At 33.9% G+C, this 15,979-nt stretch overlaps 1 protein-coding gene across 4 annotated transcripts in view; it reads left to right on the forward strand.

Moving 5' to 3' along the window:
* Positions 1-15,979, forward strand: part of DMD (dystrophin) — a gene marked incomplete at its 5' end in the record, with an annotated part of 1,290,802 nt that overhangs the window by 635,124 nt on the left and 639,699 nt on the right. For all 4 annotated transcript variants that reach the window (XM_084279200.1, XM_084279202.1, XM_084279199.1 and 1 more), the window contains one exon: positions 7,734-7,928. In XM_084279200.1, coding sequence (XP_084135326.1) covers positions 7,734-7,928 — 195 coding nt within the window. The remainder of the gene's footprint in view (positions 1-7,733; positions 7,929-15,979) is intronic.

Here is a 15,979-nt window from a genome sequence, read left to right on the forward strand (position 1 = left end):
TTCTGTGGGCAAAACTGAGCATTATACTAGTATAGTATTTTCCTCTTTATAATTACCTAGCTATTTGGGAAACAAGGCAGCTAATTACCAAATTATTTTCCCTAATCTAGTATATCATAATCTATTAACATAACAAATTACATAGTAAGGAATTTGCTATCAAAACTACTTGGTTATAATACTGAATTAATATGGGAAAAGGTCTGCTGCACAGTGATCTGGCCCTAAGTGATAGCATCTTTTGCATTCAGGATGCCAATGTCACTCATGGATTTTGAGGGTTGGGAGGCAGGGGCATTGTGTGGGCTTTGTTGGGGTTTCTTGCATGAATGCATCTGAGTTTGCTTATAAAGGTGTAGAAGGAAATAATTTATATATGTACAGTGCAAGTGCTGAACATCTATATGTGTAAATTTAGTTTTCAAAGCTCCTGGATTGAAAGCAATTTCATAGACATTATTAAAAAAATCTGTGTCTTGAAGTAACAAAATCAGCCTAAGTGACAAGCTATTGTTATTCTGCATGCTTGCATCTCTATAAATGTAGATTAAGGTTATTTTAAGAAATAAAGATGGAAAATAATTAGGTAATGGTTTTTAACATTTCTGAAATGTGTCAGTGTTTGAGGTTTAGGACTTGGTCTTTGAAGCTGTTAGCATTGAACACTAATATGGTACTTAGTGGCGTCTTTGGATGATTTTCTAAATTATCTCAGTGAACAGCTAATAGATATAGTTTGCATAAAAATCTGGAAAGTTAGTATCACGATTCAGTCAAGTTCAAAATGGGTTAATCAATTTAGACATCAGTAGACTGTATTCTAAAATATCTGTGCCTAATTTAACATTAATTGGTTCCTCAGTGATCAGTCAGTAGTTACACATATTATTATTCAAGACGGCCCCAAAAGCTTCATTCATAAATACTGTGTAAGTTTAGGACACTTCTGTAGTCTTAATAAATCAGCTATTAAATAAGTTGGCAGTGACTAATGGCCTTTCCTAGGAAGGCTGCCTTCCAGCATATCATGTAGAAGCATTTTCTGCTGGTATATATGCTGTTTCTTCTCTGTGTCTTCACACAGTGTGAGAAACACAAGTTGGGAATTCTGGTTTGAGTAAAAAAAAGATTTGAATTCTTTCCATTCTTTTGGATATTTTCTGCTATGCAAACAAATTTGAGTACGTAACACTAGTTTAACAGAATCAATGTTACAATTGGCAGTCATAATTACAAGGTATGGGACTTTGTAGATTTTAATCTTTTAAACTGTCAACTAGATACTTCCTTAAGAATGACATTTCCTTTATAACGTCTGTATATGTTTTTCGACTGTGAAAAATGCTACAAGATGAATACAAGAAATGCTTAACTCTATGGATTTATATGTTCTGTGGTTAGTGTATAAAAGCTTTCAAACACATTTTGTCTGCTGGAAGATAATACTTGTAAATCAATTTCAAAATTTTTTTCCAGGTAAACCTATATAACATTCAAACTATGATTTTTAAATATCTGTTGAAAACCATCCTAGGATGTAGATATTGAAATGTGGTCTGATTTTTTTTGTTTCATTCCGAAATGTAACATGAGAATTTAAGTATTTGCTTTTTTATTGAGTTCTAATACTGATGACCCCTCTCTCTTTTGACTCACGGTTATTTAAAGTCTCCGCCCTAAAATACTAGTGACCACATGTGTCCTGAGCAGTGTTTGTTAAATCATTATTGAGGTATAGTCTCTAATTTTTTTTAATAATTGCTTTTAAAATGTTACAAATATTTAATTCACATGATGGTGACTTGCAGATTTCCTTTTTACTTGTCAATTTTGAACTACTGTAATTATTCAGATTGAAATATGCCATCTTTATCAGAATTAATTAACATATATGCATAATTTATTTAAAACAAGAGACACTTTCTAAATCCCTGTAGTTCCAATTAGTCAATTATGCCATCATGCTACAAGATTTTGTTTTTCTTCAGGACATGGTAACATTGCTGCTGTGGCATAAGATATGTGGCACTTTTCTTTATTTTGCCTTTTTTTTCTTTTTTTCTTTTTTTTTTTTCCCCAGATTTTCCAAAAATGCTGGCTTGTATCACACTCAGTCATAGTTGAAATTATTATTTTGTTTCTCTCTTTGCTTAACAAGGAGATACCAATGGTAGTTTTGTCAGGGTTAAAAGTTAACAGCAGAACTGCTAGAAATTCCAATTTGTGCTAGTTGTGCTGGTCTCTTATTTACATAAATGCTAGCAGCTATTTAGTAAGAAGCAGTGGGTAAGTTCTCAAATAAGCTGCATCTAAGTTCAATATGCAGCAGGGCCTCGGCCTGTGGAGAGTCCGTATCTGGAGGCAATTATCTAGGCCAGAATAAAACAAAAGCATTGTTAAGCAACCGAAAAGGGGATTGCCAAATATGTTCATTTTACTACTTGGCTGAGTGCATTTGACATCTTGGAGGGCTTTAAGGGCATGAGGGTGTGCAGAACACAGAGGGTTGGCTGCAGCACCAAAATGCTTTGTCAGTTCTAAATATATATAAATAAAAAGGAAGGAAAGGAAGGTTAGGAAGGTTACAACCGAATACAACCAATATAATGATGTAGAACTCCCAGTTTAATACTTAATAGTTATAGTTTTGTCTTTATTTTTTGTGGGTTTGGTTGGTTTTATTTTTGGTCATCAAAATTTGAAAATACACTGAAATAAAATAAATTAAAAAAAAAATTGGTGGTGGAATAAGTTCTCATCCAAGTCATTGAGGCAAGCAACAAATCTCTATCCAATCCACCACAGAGAGCTCATCAGAGTGTAGCATGACTATCTAAGGTTTTGGGAGATGTGTCATAATTGAAGCCTAAAAGTACAGGGAGGCAACAGACCTTTTCTTATGGAGAAAACCTTGGCAATTCATTCAAGTTCTGAAGGTCAAAAATAAGACAGTAGAAGTAAGTTCATGCTGGTTAATGTCTGTTGATTGAAGGCTTTCAAAATCAAAGCCTGCAATTATCTATTGTTATTCTGAGTATGAAATGTCTTCTAATTAATGCTATTACAAAGAATAGTTTCATTTTAACTGGCTTTATTTCAATTTATCTATAGATGAACTAAATACTTCCATTCTATCTTAGAATAAAAACTGTTACTGCAGTGTTTCTCAACCAGTAAAACTTCCCTTAGCAGTACTGTGAAGACATAAAGTACTCTATCCAAGAATAGTACTAAAAATTTCATTTTTTACACAAGTCACTGATGAAGACAGATACAAGAATTAAAATATGTTTTAAGTATTGCAATATAGAGGTTTTTGTGGACTGCAATATAAAGGAGTATAAAAATCACATGAGAAAATACATTCTTACTTAAAAATATATTTTAAATTTATTATTTTTAATATATTTTAATGCTGCCAAGTGGCTTTTAAGGTTTTGCCTTCATGGAATTACGTAAAGATTTTATAAATTTTTAATCCTACAACAAGGATTTAGATATCTCTATACTTGAGAGGGATGCTTTATTTTTTTTTGCTGATCTGACTGACTAGGCACATCCAATCTCATAATGAAATTTCCATGTTATTGGTAGAATTTTGATCTACTTTCTGCATATATGCACAATTACAGGTAAGATGTCCTAGAAATACTGAAGACCCAGAATTTATAGCATGTAGTTTACAGTTTGTTCTAGAAACCAATAAATTGTTCCAAAGTTTATTGGACACTTTGAAGCATGACTGCTTTTATTGAGGTGCCCGCTATCTTTTTTTAGCGTTTATTTTGGGTTTGTGGTTTTTTTTTAATATGTAGCACATCTGTGTGTATTCCTTGGAGATGACTGACTTTTCACACTCTCATATATCTTACAGCTGCTTGTAAAGAATACTTTCTCAAGCATTAGTTCACTTCAGGAGGAGGCACTTGTTTGTTTTTCCTGAACTTCTCAACAGGATGCTGCTAGGAGCAGTGTCATGGTACAGTAGTGCTGATAGGTGTGTTTTGCCACTTTACTCCTCCCAAATATTCTTTCTGTGTAAAGTTAACAACTCAACAGCACAGCGTGCTAAGGTTGCTATGAGTTTGGAGGCCTACAGTGAGAAGGGACTAAAAATGGAAGAGCTGTCATAACAGAAAAAGGTTGGAGGCTTTCTGGGAGTAAACTGCTGAACAGCAGAAGTGATGTTGAGATTGTTCCCTCTGTAGAAAGAGAAAATGCAATGAATATACTCGGATGAAATCTGCTTTAACATTGAGTTTTTCAGTGCTAGAAGGCAATTAACAGCCTTCTGCAAGGCTAGTTAGCTCTGATGCCATGTGGTAACACTGTTATAAATGTAGGGAATAAACTTTCTAGATACTTCTTTGGAGGATGTTTGTTTGTGGGCAAAACCTGCATCATTCCTGTCGTTCTTTTTGTTGTTGTTGCTAGTGGTGGGGTTTCTTTCCCATTTGGTTTCATTTGGTTGGGGTTTTTTGGATTATTTGCCTTCTCTGTAAAGGCCAGTTCATGGATGCATTTCTTGTCTTTGTGTTGCACTTGGTAGGATGTGGTAGCTATCGCTAAAAATCAGTTTTTCACATGTAGGCTTCAAGTATTTTCAAGTAACTATCTAAGGTATTCTGCCACTTTGTCACATTCAACTTATTCAAAACGATTCTTAAATTATCTAAAATTATTTTCTATTTTCTTACTTATTTTTAGTCCTTGCTTCTGATGAACAATTCTGACATTAGCAATGACATAGATCTTTACTGATTAATATTATTTATAAAAGTAGTGGCTCTCAGCTGCTACAGCCGTGCTTTTTTGGTTTAGTTTTTCTTATTACAGTGTCAGTATACGATTCAGTTTTCAGCTCTGCATTTCTGGTGAAGATGCTTGTCCAGAATAGAGGGAAGGACACAGCCCACTGTATCTTCTACAGTAACACAATTCAAGCAAACAGAGACAAGCCAAACATTTTTTCCCTTCCCTTTATGATTACTTTTTTTAATTCTGGATATGCCTACCCTCCACTCCTCACTGCAAGATGCCAACTTCTGCTTTGGGTTCTGTTATGTCAAGGGAAAGATAGAAGGAAGAGGGATTCATGGCTTATTGAAATCCCAGTAGCCGTAGAAATTTAATACTTGATTTCTAGTTACATCTGATTTCTAAATCTTTCATTTAAATTTTATTCAGAAAATAATTAATTTGAATTGTTACTCCTTTTTTGAATAAGTTATTTAATAGTATTGCCAAATAGGAGGGCAGGTTCTGGTAGGCCTTTTACTTTCAAATATCAGTCCATATTTATCTGGTTGTTGAACTTTAATGCTACAAATGTTAATGGCTTGCTTGGACTAGAAATCTCCTGAGTCATGTTTCCTGTAGAACTCTACAAATAATTGTCCAGCTTTGAGAAATATGAATGCAGTTTTCCAAAAAGGGTAGTATGAATATATTATTGCATACATCTCATGAATGCTTGTGAGAGTTAAATTTTACATGTACTTCAAGGGACTACTAAACCATACATACCATACAATGTTCAGTCTGGTCTGCAGTTTTTTATTTTTGCCTTGAAGAGTGCTTTTATATGAATTCTTTGTAGCAGTGATTGAAAGATACCAAATTTTTATACTGCTATAAAATAATTAAATGTGATATCCTTGAAGTGCTCACATATCATATTTCTGCTTCTTTTTTCTGGTTTCAAGAGTTATTTAGAGCAAAAAGGCACAGACTTTATTTAATGTACACATGGATACATCTATGTGTGTACATTTATGTGTACATAGTTATTAGACTACATTTGGGTTGAAAATAAATAAACTAATAGAAACTAATTATATTTGGTGTGTCACATATATATAACACTTTATTTTGATTGACTAACCTTGCTTTTTTCATTACTGTAAATTTAAATATTCTGACTTTCATTCAAAAATAAAAATTATAGTTTAAATATTTCTCATATAGATCTAAAGTTTTTTGCTACATATAGAAGTGTCACAGTGTAGTCTTGAGGAATCCAAATATATTGCTGCATACCTCAGTGGCCTATTGAGCATCTCCCATTTCTAACCACCTGGGACAGCTTTTCTTTTAGTTTTACTGGAGCAAACTGTCATTTTTGAAACACATGGGGCAACCATATTTTTTAAAAGAATTTTTTTTAAGTAATAATAATGGTAGTAGTGATATGTTAATTAGAGAGGTTTCAGTGTTAGCAGGTGTTCTGAGAAAGTCATTTAGTGAGATAAGTGTAAGCATTACAACTAAATTTTCATGAGAAATGCAGCAGAATAACACAAGTTACTTTATGGGCTTTGTATGTGAATATGCATATATTTTCTTGAGTGTCTATATGCACATTTTAAGACTAAAGAAAATTGAAGATCCAGATGCCTCAGCCTGGTGTCTGAGGAGAGAAATAAGTTGTGAAAGGATGGACAGACCAAATAGATAAGTTAAAATGAGACAATTTGCTAATGTAGTATGTGCAAGATAGCTTTTCTATTTTTTTCCTTTTACGTACTGTGTAGCTAACTAGTTAAATTGTTTTCTTCAGGACCATCGATCGATCATATATATGCCTCCAAAATCAGTGATATTCTCTATTAGGACTGAAGCATCTAAATAATATGATTTTTGAAAGAATGTCTACCAGCAATTTCTTGTAAAAGTTCTTTCAGGTCCTCTATAAGTAAGGTTTATATCTTTGAGAAGACAGGCATTAAAAACAACACTCCCATGTTAGGAATCCTGTGTGATGTGACAAAACAAAACAAACAAAAAATATCCTTACAAATTCACAAATGATGTAGGTGATCATGTATTTGGAGTTTAGTTAAAGGAAGTTCTCCCTGCTCATTAGCACACTTCTGGTATTACTTTTTATCTGTGATCTATAAAACATGAAATCAGAAATGTAGAGAATTTCTATGAACAGTCACTATTTTGTCACCTTCTATGTCAATATGTTTCCAAAGGCTGTAGATCAACTATATATTTTCTTGGAACGAAAACATTCTGGGATTTCTTTACATTGGGTGTATGCATGTGCTTTCGGAATAGGGTGTCTATTTCATGTTTGTCCAGATTAGAAAACCTACAAATTTTAATTCCTGAATAGATGTGTTTCTGGGATTTGTTTAAATTAATATGAATGCATTAACAAACTTTCAAATCATGAAATTCCAAATTGTACTTTCTAGTTTAAAAAGAAAGGTTTTAGTATCATGTTGAAAGTGCTGTGTTCCCCTAGTTGTTTAGTGTTGCATGTTATTGAAGAAATTGAAGTGTCTATTACAGAAGTCATTATTTTACTTGACACCTTGAAATGATTTAGTAATGTAGGCCTGACCTATGTGGAATTTCTAAAATGAAGGCCAGATTCTTAAAGAGGTATAATGATTTAAAATGAAAGGGCTAACACTAAAATCCCAGTAACACCATAATCTCAAAGTACTCTTGTGATTCCTATCTTTGTTTCTTTGGAGAGTAGGTAAAGAAAAGTTTGAACACTTCTGCATGGGTTAATTGTAGTACTTCCCATACTTGCCATTTCAAACAGACCAGTGGGCTGAAAGTGATCTATGTCAGAAACCTCAAATATTTCCTGCATTTGTCCTTAAGAATTATTTCTAATTGTTTCTTGGAAGTGAACTGGAAATTGCAGTAAGCTATACATTTGTATAGTACTAAGAAACTAAAGGAAGCATTCTGTTGTATATCTATACTAGCAAACAGTTCCTGAAGACACAACTTTTGTGATGACTGAAACTATGACACTGGAAACCACTCATGTGCCTTCTACATACCTGGCAGAGATCCTTCACCTTCTGCAAGCCTTGTCTGAAGTAGAAGAGCGCCTTAATTCTCCAATACTGCAGGCTAAAGATTGTGAGGATCTCTTCAAACAAGAAGAGTGTCTCAAGGTAAGATAGAAAACTTTTCTTACAATGATGAGTTTATGTTATTTTGGGGGCTCTGTATATTGGAAGCCTGCAATATATTCTCTGAGACATCAGCTCAGCCTGTCTTTGTGTTGTGTGCATGTAAGGATGTTTATATGTTATGGCACATTGATAAAAAATACAAGAACACTTAAGAGTTCACTTATTTTTATCTGTTTCACCTGTATTTGGAAGACAAGAGCACTGGGGTATCTGCAAAATACCCCCTTGAGTGGAGAGAAAGGATGGAGAGGGGCAGTTGTATGTTTAAAGTTGTGAATTTATGGTATAAGTTTTGCTTGTGTGTTTGTAATTTGACGTAATTACTAGGTAACCCTATCCACATGCAGTCTTGACAGCTTTATTTTAGCATTTGATTTAAAAATATTTTTATTAAAACAGCAGCAAATGTTAGATGTTCCATTCCAATCTAGAACTAAAAAAACCCCTTGAAGTCTGATTGGCGTGGTACTCTGTACATTTATTACAGTTTAATTAGTAAACAGAAAATACTGTCCCGTAGGTAGATGATGTGCTTAAATAAAAGCTAAATCAGTCTTGCTGCTATGACTCGAAATGTTACCTTCTGGTTTCTTCCTCACTTGCAGCAGTGAAATCCTTTGAAATTGGTGGAATTTTTCCAAGACAGAATTGACATAAGAAGAGAATAAGATTAAAGTTGTAAGCCTCAGTAGATGAATGTATTATCAGCTTTCACAAAATAATGTTTGTGTAAAGAAAGCCTTGTAAAAAATCATGCTTAAGTGTTGTATATAATTACAGCAGTTTCAAATTGTCATCCAGCATGAAAAGAAGACTACATTTTCATTTTTCTGTGATTATTTGGGGGAAGGAAATGTTTTAACAAAGGAAACATTAGCCTAAAGAGGTTGGAATTTGCCTACAGTCAGCTGTAAGAAAGAAGCTTAGAGGAAGAATCAGGGCAGTGACTCTAGTTAGGTGCTTTTAATTGTCTGCTGTAGGAGTCCATTTATCTCTTTCTACAAAAGAGGAAATGTAATAAAACCATATTCAAATGTTGCTATTAGCTTCTATAAAATCATATCTATTTATAGTTCTTATATATGCATAGATGTTGTACATTTTAGGCATTTGTATACACACACATATTATAAAGTCTTGAAAAATTAGGGTGTTTTCAGTTTCCTAGTAAGGCAATATGGTATGTGTAGTGAAGCATAACGGTGGAGTATCGGAGCAAAGTAAGCATTTAACTGATAACACTCCTGTGTGAAAAAGCAGTAGCCTGTTCCTTTTGCCACTTCTGAATTTTTTGAATCGTGAATTAGTTTGTGTTGGAAGGGACCTCAAAGTCCATCTAGTTCCAACCCCCTGCCATGAGCAGGGACACTCTCCACCAGACCAGGTTGCCCAAGGCCCCATCCAGCCTGGCCTTGAACACTAGGGAGGGGGCAGCCACAGCTTCTCTGGACACCCTGTGCCAGGGCCTCACTGCCCTCACAGGGAAGAATTTCTTTCTTAAACTTAATCTAATTGTACCCTCTTTTAGTTTAAACCCATTAACCCTTGTCTTGTCACTACAGTCCCTGATAAAGTGGCCCTCAGGTACTGGAATGCCACTATATGATCTCCCTGGAGCCCAACTCTCTCAGTCTGTCTTCATAGGAGAGGTGATCCAGCCCTCTGGATATTGAAGTGTTTCTGAGTATTGAAGCAGACAACACTCCAATGTTATTGTCATCAATCATTTCAAAAAATCCTTTCTGGTAAAATGACTCTTCTGCACAAAAACAACAAAAAAAAAAAAAACCACAAAACCAAACCCCCACAAAACCAAACCAAAATAAAATAAAAAAACAACACCCCCCCCCCAAAAAAGGAAGAAATCACAGATCATGTAAATCATAACTAATGACCTACCACTTGGTCCTTGTCTATGAACTTATGTTCATTGCTCAATTGGATGGAAAAACAGTGACCTACCTCAGGCAGTTTACTGGCAGTTGACTTCCTTTTAGTGCTTCTTAATGCTTTACATTTGGGCTATCTTAATCTGATTTATGTCTATAACTAATCTGTTGTTCACCCATATATATTTGGTATTATCGGAGTTGACACCAACTTTAATAATATTGATTACTGAGGTTACAAGTAAGTATTGCCATAGGTTTAATTTAACTGAACTATTAAATTGTTATGAGATGCATTTGTGGGCACAGTTCCATCTCCTCCCAAATAAATCTCTTCTAAGAGGCAAATGGATCTTGCACATTCGTGGGCTTTTGGAAGGGTATAGTTTTGATCTGAGCCTGCTTAATGAATATTTATTTCCAAGGAAAAGCATTCATCATTGTCATTATCCCGCAGTAAAAATAGAAAAGTAGTGCATAAATTGTTCAGCAGCTGGTTGGGAAAGGTTTGAAATTAAATTGTGGTTGATTTTTATCCCTGACAGTTCTACATGAATCAAATTACAGAACTGTCATGAATAGCTCTGTATTTTAAAACTGAGTTTGTGATTATTTTTTTTTCTGTTCCCATTCAGAAAGAATCCATTTTAGTTAATCCTTAAAAGGAAAAATAAGTTTATTTACAAGAATCTTTGTGATAACTGCTTTGAACATATTCCTCCAAACTAAATACGTAGAGTAAGACTTTAAACTGATTACTTATTCTCCAATAGTATAAATATCAAATGCAAATTAAAAATTGTTTATATAAACTGTCACAGATTATTCTAGCACTAACTTTTTATATTAAAGGAATTTTAAATAATAAAACATGATATTTTGCTGCGGAAATCTGATAACTTCTAAAATTCAGTAAATTAGAATGGTTTAATGGGCACATTTAGTAAATCTGCTGAACCTAGCTCATAGGAGTATTTTTCTCTTAATTGTAAGCTTTTTGGAGTGGAAAAATCAGATGGAGATACCAAGTCTTGTCTCTTTAACTCATAAAGTCAGCAATTGCAATGATTCCATTTTCCTACTGCAAGCTCTTTTAAGCATTACAACATACAGCACATCCATTTTTCTCACAATATTTAACAAACACTTTAAATATTACAGTTCTCTCAAAAAATGAAACTCCAATTGATTGTATGTAAAAGCATGGTTCAGAGATTGAAGGATTAGTAAATTTGGCTTAATTATATACTCTTAAAATAGGACAGATTTTGTTATAAACACAAAAATTATGGCACTTCTGTCTTTTGCTGATCTTCACATTGATGGAATTCATAGTCTTTGAGTTCACCGTACAGAATTGTTTGTAATTACAATACATTTCATTGTATGATCAAGTGTAGGGATACAAATCCTTCAGAATTTAGCTAATTATCCTTGCTTGCAGTGGGTGTTCCAAATGCGTTCTGAAAGTTAAATAAATGTACATATTTGCATATATTCAACTTAATCTGATTTTAGAATATCAAGTTATATTGCTCATACATACTAAGCCAAAGTTTTCTTGTGTGATGATTGTTTTATGCAAGCTACTTGTCTTGTTCAACCCTAGATTATTTAATGGGAAATGTATACATTGGAATACATTTGTTAGACAGTTAAAACTAGTGTGTATTTCTATTTGCAGGCATATTGCAAAAATGAGTGTGCTAAAATGAAAGTCTACCTGGAACTTAAGAACTTTAATTTACATTTATAGCCGTATGTGACAAAATGTTTAGTAGAATTTCATGTTAAGAATCACTGTCATGGTGTCATAGTCATGGCATAGTCATACTGGTTCATTATTTAATTATCATTATTAACTGTTAATTCAAGCCTTATTTTCCGAGTTTGCTTGCTTTATGTAATTAATAATACAAAACTGTAGTAGGACATATATATATATTAGGCATTTCTTTTTATTATTTTTCTAATTTTCATACTTTTAGCAGGAACATTTTATTGTATAATACAATTAAACATTTAGCTAAAGTATTTTTCAATGATGTAGTAAGTTTATTATTTCCAGCAGGGTCTTTAAATAGCTCAGTTGAATCATAGAATCAGCAAGATAGGAAAAGACCTTCAAGATCATCAAGTCCAACTGTTAGCTCTACACAACCAAACCAGTAAACCATCTCCTGAAGCACCTCATCTACCAATTTTTTAATTATCCATCAGGCATGGAGACTTACCTGGGCAGCCTTTTCCAATGCTTCACCTTAATTTTGGTGAAGATATTTTTCCTAAAATTAAGAAAATATATATATTTCCATGCTCTGATTTTTTTCTCTCCTGTTTTTCTCCCCTTTCTTTGGTAATTCTTCATCTACTGACAGAGCGTTTTTTTTCATAATTTTCTACTGTGTCTTATTTACTGTACACATTACACCTCCATGATTCTGGTAGCCAGAATCCCCTTTCAAATTGTTTGTTAAACCAATAATACCCATATCAGATATTGCAACTAACAGTTCTATACAGATTTTAAAATTGTAATTAATTTGTGGAATTTTTACACCCTTTAATGATTACTAACTCTGCTGGTTTCATTTTAGTACTAGAAGAAATGCTGTAACAAATCTGCTATACATATAATTATAGCACATAATTCTATATATGTTTGGATATTGATATTTAGAATGGTTTTCTGCTCAACTTCAAAATCCAGTCAACCACAACTTAGAAATTAGTGTGATCAAATGCACTCTCCAAAATAATCTATCAATAACAGAGTCCTTGGTGGTTGATTTGTACAGAAATAACCAAGGAAATTCTTACAGAAAGTTGTTCTTCTCTGACAGATAAAGACACATTCCAGGTAGAGAAAATGAACTGGTCTTTTGAGTCTCTAGCACTCAGATTTCTCTTTTCAAGAGGAATGAGATGGATCATTCCCCAAAGGCCACTGTCACTTCAGCTGCTAATGATTTTCTGTTATCCTTTTTCTCTTAAAAAATTAAAGCCTTGTGCACTTCTGTTAACCATGTTATGAAATCTCCCAAGACATTGTTGATAACTAACTGCTTGAAGCTATTAACTTCAACATGAAAGATAGATGGGGTATGTATATGTGATACATGAGTTTGCACATACACATATAAACTTGATCTCTCTCTTTTTTTTTTTTTTTTTTCTTGGAAACTCTTATGCCATCCAGTTGTGGGCTTCATTTATAGAAGGTCAGCTGTATTATCTTTCTTTGTCTGTAGCAGCTGTGCTCTGAACAAAAGCAAAAATCTGACATATAAATCAGAAATTACATGCCTATTCATAGACCACTAAGTCTAAACATTATGGGATATGTCACTTACCAATTCTGCTCTGAAGAGCATAGATGTGTTTCATCTATTTTTAACATTTAGAAAATTTATCTACATGGTTAAAAAATACATACAATTTCAAGGCATGTAGGCACATATATTACTCTTCAGTTGATTATTTAAACATGTCAAACACCGTAAGTGCCTTCTTGGGTGGATGAGATGAGATGATATTCAGACCTACTGAAAAGATGGCTACTTAACTTGAGTGCTTAAGTGTATGCTGGCAGTTTTTCACATTTAACTACATTTACTGCTATTCTTTTATATATAAAATTTTAGTCATGGATGAGATTTTATGCCTCCTTTACATTGAAGATTTGGAGGCGTTTTATGTTTTTATCCCCTGATAAATAATATTGACTACCTTAATTATCCATGGCCTGAGCATATAAAACCAAGATTTAGATAGACATGGGTAAGGAACGCTGAGTATGAGATGTTATACAGGGAAAGTCAAATGAGGTTTCTTGAGTAATGCCCCGGACCCAGTTCAAGTGTCATTATTTCTGACCAAGAGCTGTTAGAAATATACCCCTACATCTGTTTTCAGTAATACTAGCAAATCTTAAAGATGAAAAATAAAATATTGGTGTGAAGTTTTCATAAGTACAACTACTCTTTAAACTACGTTTCAATTGTTATAATTTGTGATTACTAGACTCTTCAGATAGTTTCCATTATGTGACACTAGATCATAAATGTATTTTTCAAATGTATTACTTCAAGTTTTGTTGCCTTTAAAACATTGCAGAAAAAGGAGCAAACTACCAAAAAGAAACTTTTTTTTCCTAGCTGTAAAAGATGCTGTCACAAGAATGTTCTCTGGACTTGAACTTGTATAGTAGAGATGAGCACAAGTTTGGAGGACTGGACCACTATCACATCCAATACAATTCTACTTGCATTCGTATTGCCAAACACAAACTATATATCTGAAACATCATTTTTAGTGGGATGCAGGCAAGGCAAAAATGTTTTGGAATATTGTTTTTGTCAATGCTTAGTATAACTTTTATTGCCTAGAATGGCTCCATTAGATAGCATGCTTGCAGACTGGAATCCTTTGCACCTGAGTAACTACAGCATTCTTGTTCCTAAGCACCCGTAGGGAAATAAAACAGAGCTGTTGAGTGCTGACTTCCCACATCTGTCTGAATCCATGTGAGAGAATGAATGAGGAACTCTTTAGATGCATTGATTTGTCCTGACAATAATATCAACAAATCAAGGAAGAGTCACCTCATGCTAATGGTCTTTTTTCCTCTATTTTTGGTACATTATAACCTCCAACATTCTCCTGTATTGTTTCAAATTTGATACCTGCTCCTCACAAATGAAGGAAAGGAAAAACTGGATTTTTATGCATGGTGTAAAGGAACTATCAGAGTCTCGCTACAGGGTTTAACCAGCATAGGACAGACTCTTAGTGGGCAATTTTAATTTTCTGGGTTTTTGGGGGTTTGGTTTTTTTTTGCTTTCTACCGTTCATTATGTTTCTGTTCACTGCAAAATAATACAACATCCTTTGATCCCTACCTCCTTTCAAAAGTGCTAGTACTGTGAAAGACCTTTCAACACACAAACTAGCAATTTGTTCTTCTTGTAACACTGTTAAATTAGCATTCCCCTTATCTCTGAAGTAAACTTACTGTGGAGTTGTGTGCAGCAATTTAAGAATAGTTTTGTGTTAAACTTGGCTAAGAGTCTGGCTAAATGCCTTTGGTCTGTTGGTGTGGTAAGTTCTTAGCTACCAGTTCTCAGTATTCATTCTGAGGCTTATGTGTTTCAGAATAAATAAGGGACAGAAGAACAGCAGAAGATCTATACTTAGTGGTACTGGAAATGTAGGGAGGTGGAAGAAATGGTTGCCCACAGAAGTTGTGGATGCTCCATCATTGGAAGTATTTAAAGTCAGGTTGGACAGGGCTCTGAGCAACCTGACCTAGCTGAAGATGTCACTTCCAACCCAAACTGTTCTATGATTCTGTGGTAAAAGCTGCATGTGGCTGTAAATATTTATCTGGAGAATTATGCCTTTCTCTGTGCAGCAGTTTCAGTGAGACATGTATGCACATGCCTTTATTAAGAATTCATTAAAAAGCAAGAATGATAAGAAATTACTACATCTTGACACTGAATGGAGTAGGGAGATGTTTATTTTTACATTGCTTTTTGAATATACCTATCTCAAGAATTATCTGAGGCTTTTAGTCGCTCAGTGGTATTTTCAGATCCTTTATCTAGTTTGGTATAACTTTTCGTAAGCTTTCTTGCCATCATCCAAGTGATTGTTTCAAATGCAGAAAATCTCATAGTTGATAACTTTTCATTAGAGAAAAGGAGGAAATCTTAATGTCCAAAATTTTAGGGAAAGTCTAGCTCTAGGCTGAAATGAAATTGATAGACTCATCAATCCAAAACATTTTAATTCTTTCATGTCTAGCCACCTTTTATTTAGGTAGCAAGAAATATAGTGTGAAGTTCACCACTGTAAGGAACCATGGCCATAGCTTTTCAAACCAGTGGATTTCATTGCACTAAGGAAAGTATTTTTATTTGGCTGAAGGAAATCAGCAATTGTTACATGTTCTTGATTTATGTTGATATCCTGACTAGTATCAGAGAGACAACATTTTCCTTACAAATATCACAGAGAGAAAAATAAAATCCCTAGAACAGCACAAGTATCATGTGTGGTGTCACAATGAGGCTGGAAGAGGCCACCAACAAGAAATGGAAGCAAAAGTGTAAATTTATTTTGCCCGTGTGTCCTCTC

Source organism: Gallinula chloropus (assembly GCF_964237585.1).
Source record: "Gallinula chloropus genome assembly, chromosome: 1".
Taxonomy (NCBI): Eukaryota; Metazoa; Chordata; class Aves; order Gruiformes; family Rallidae; genus Gallinula; species Gallinula chloropus.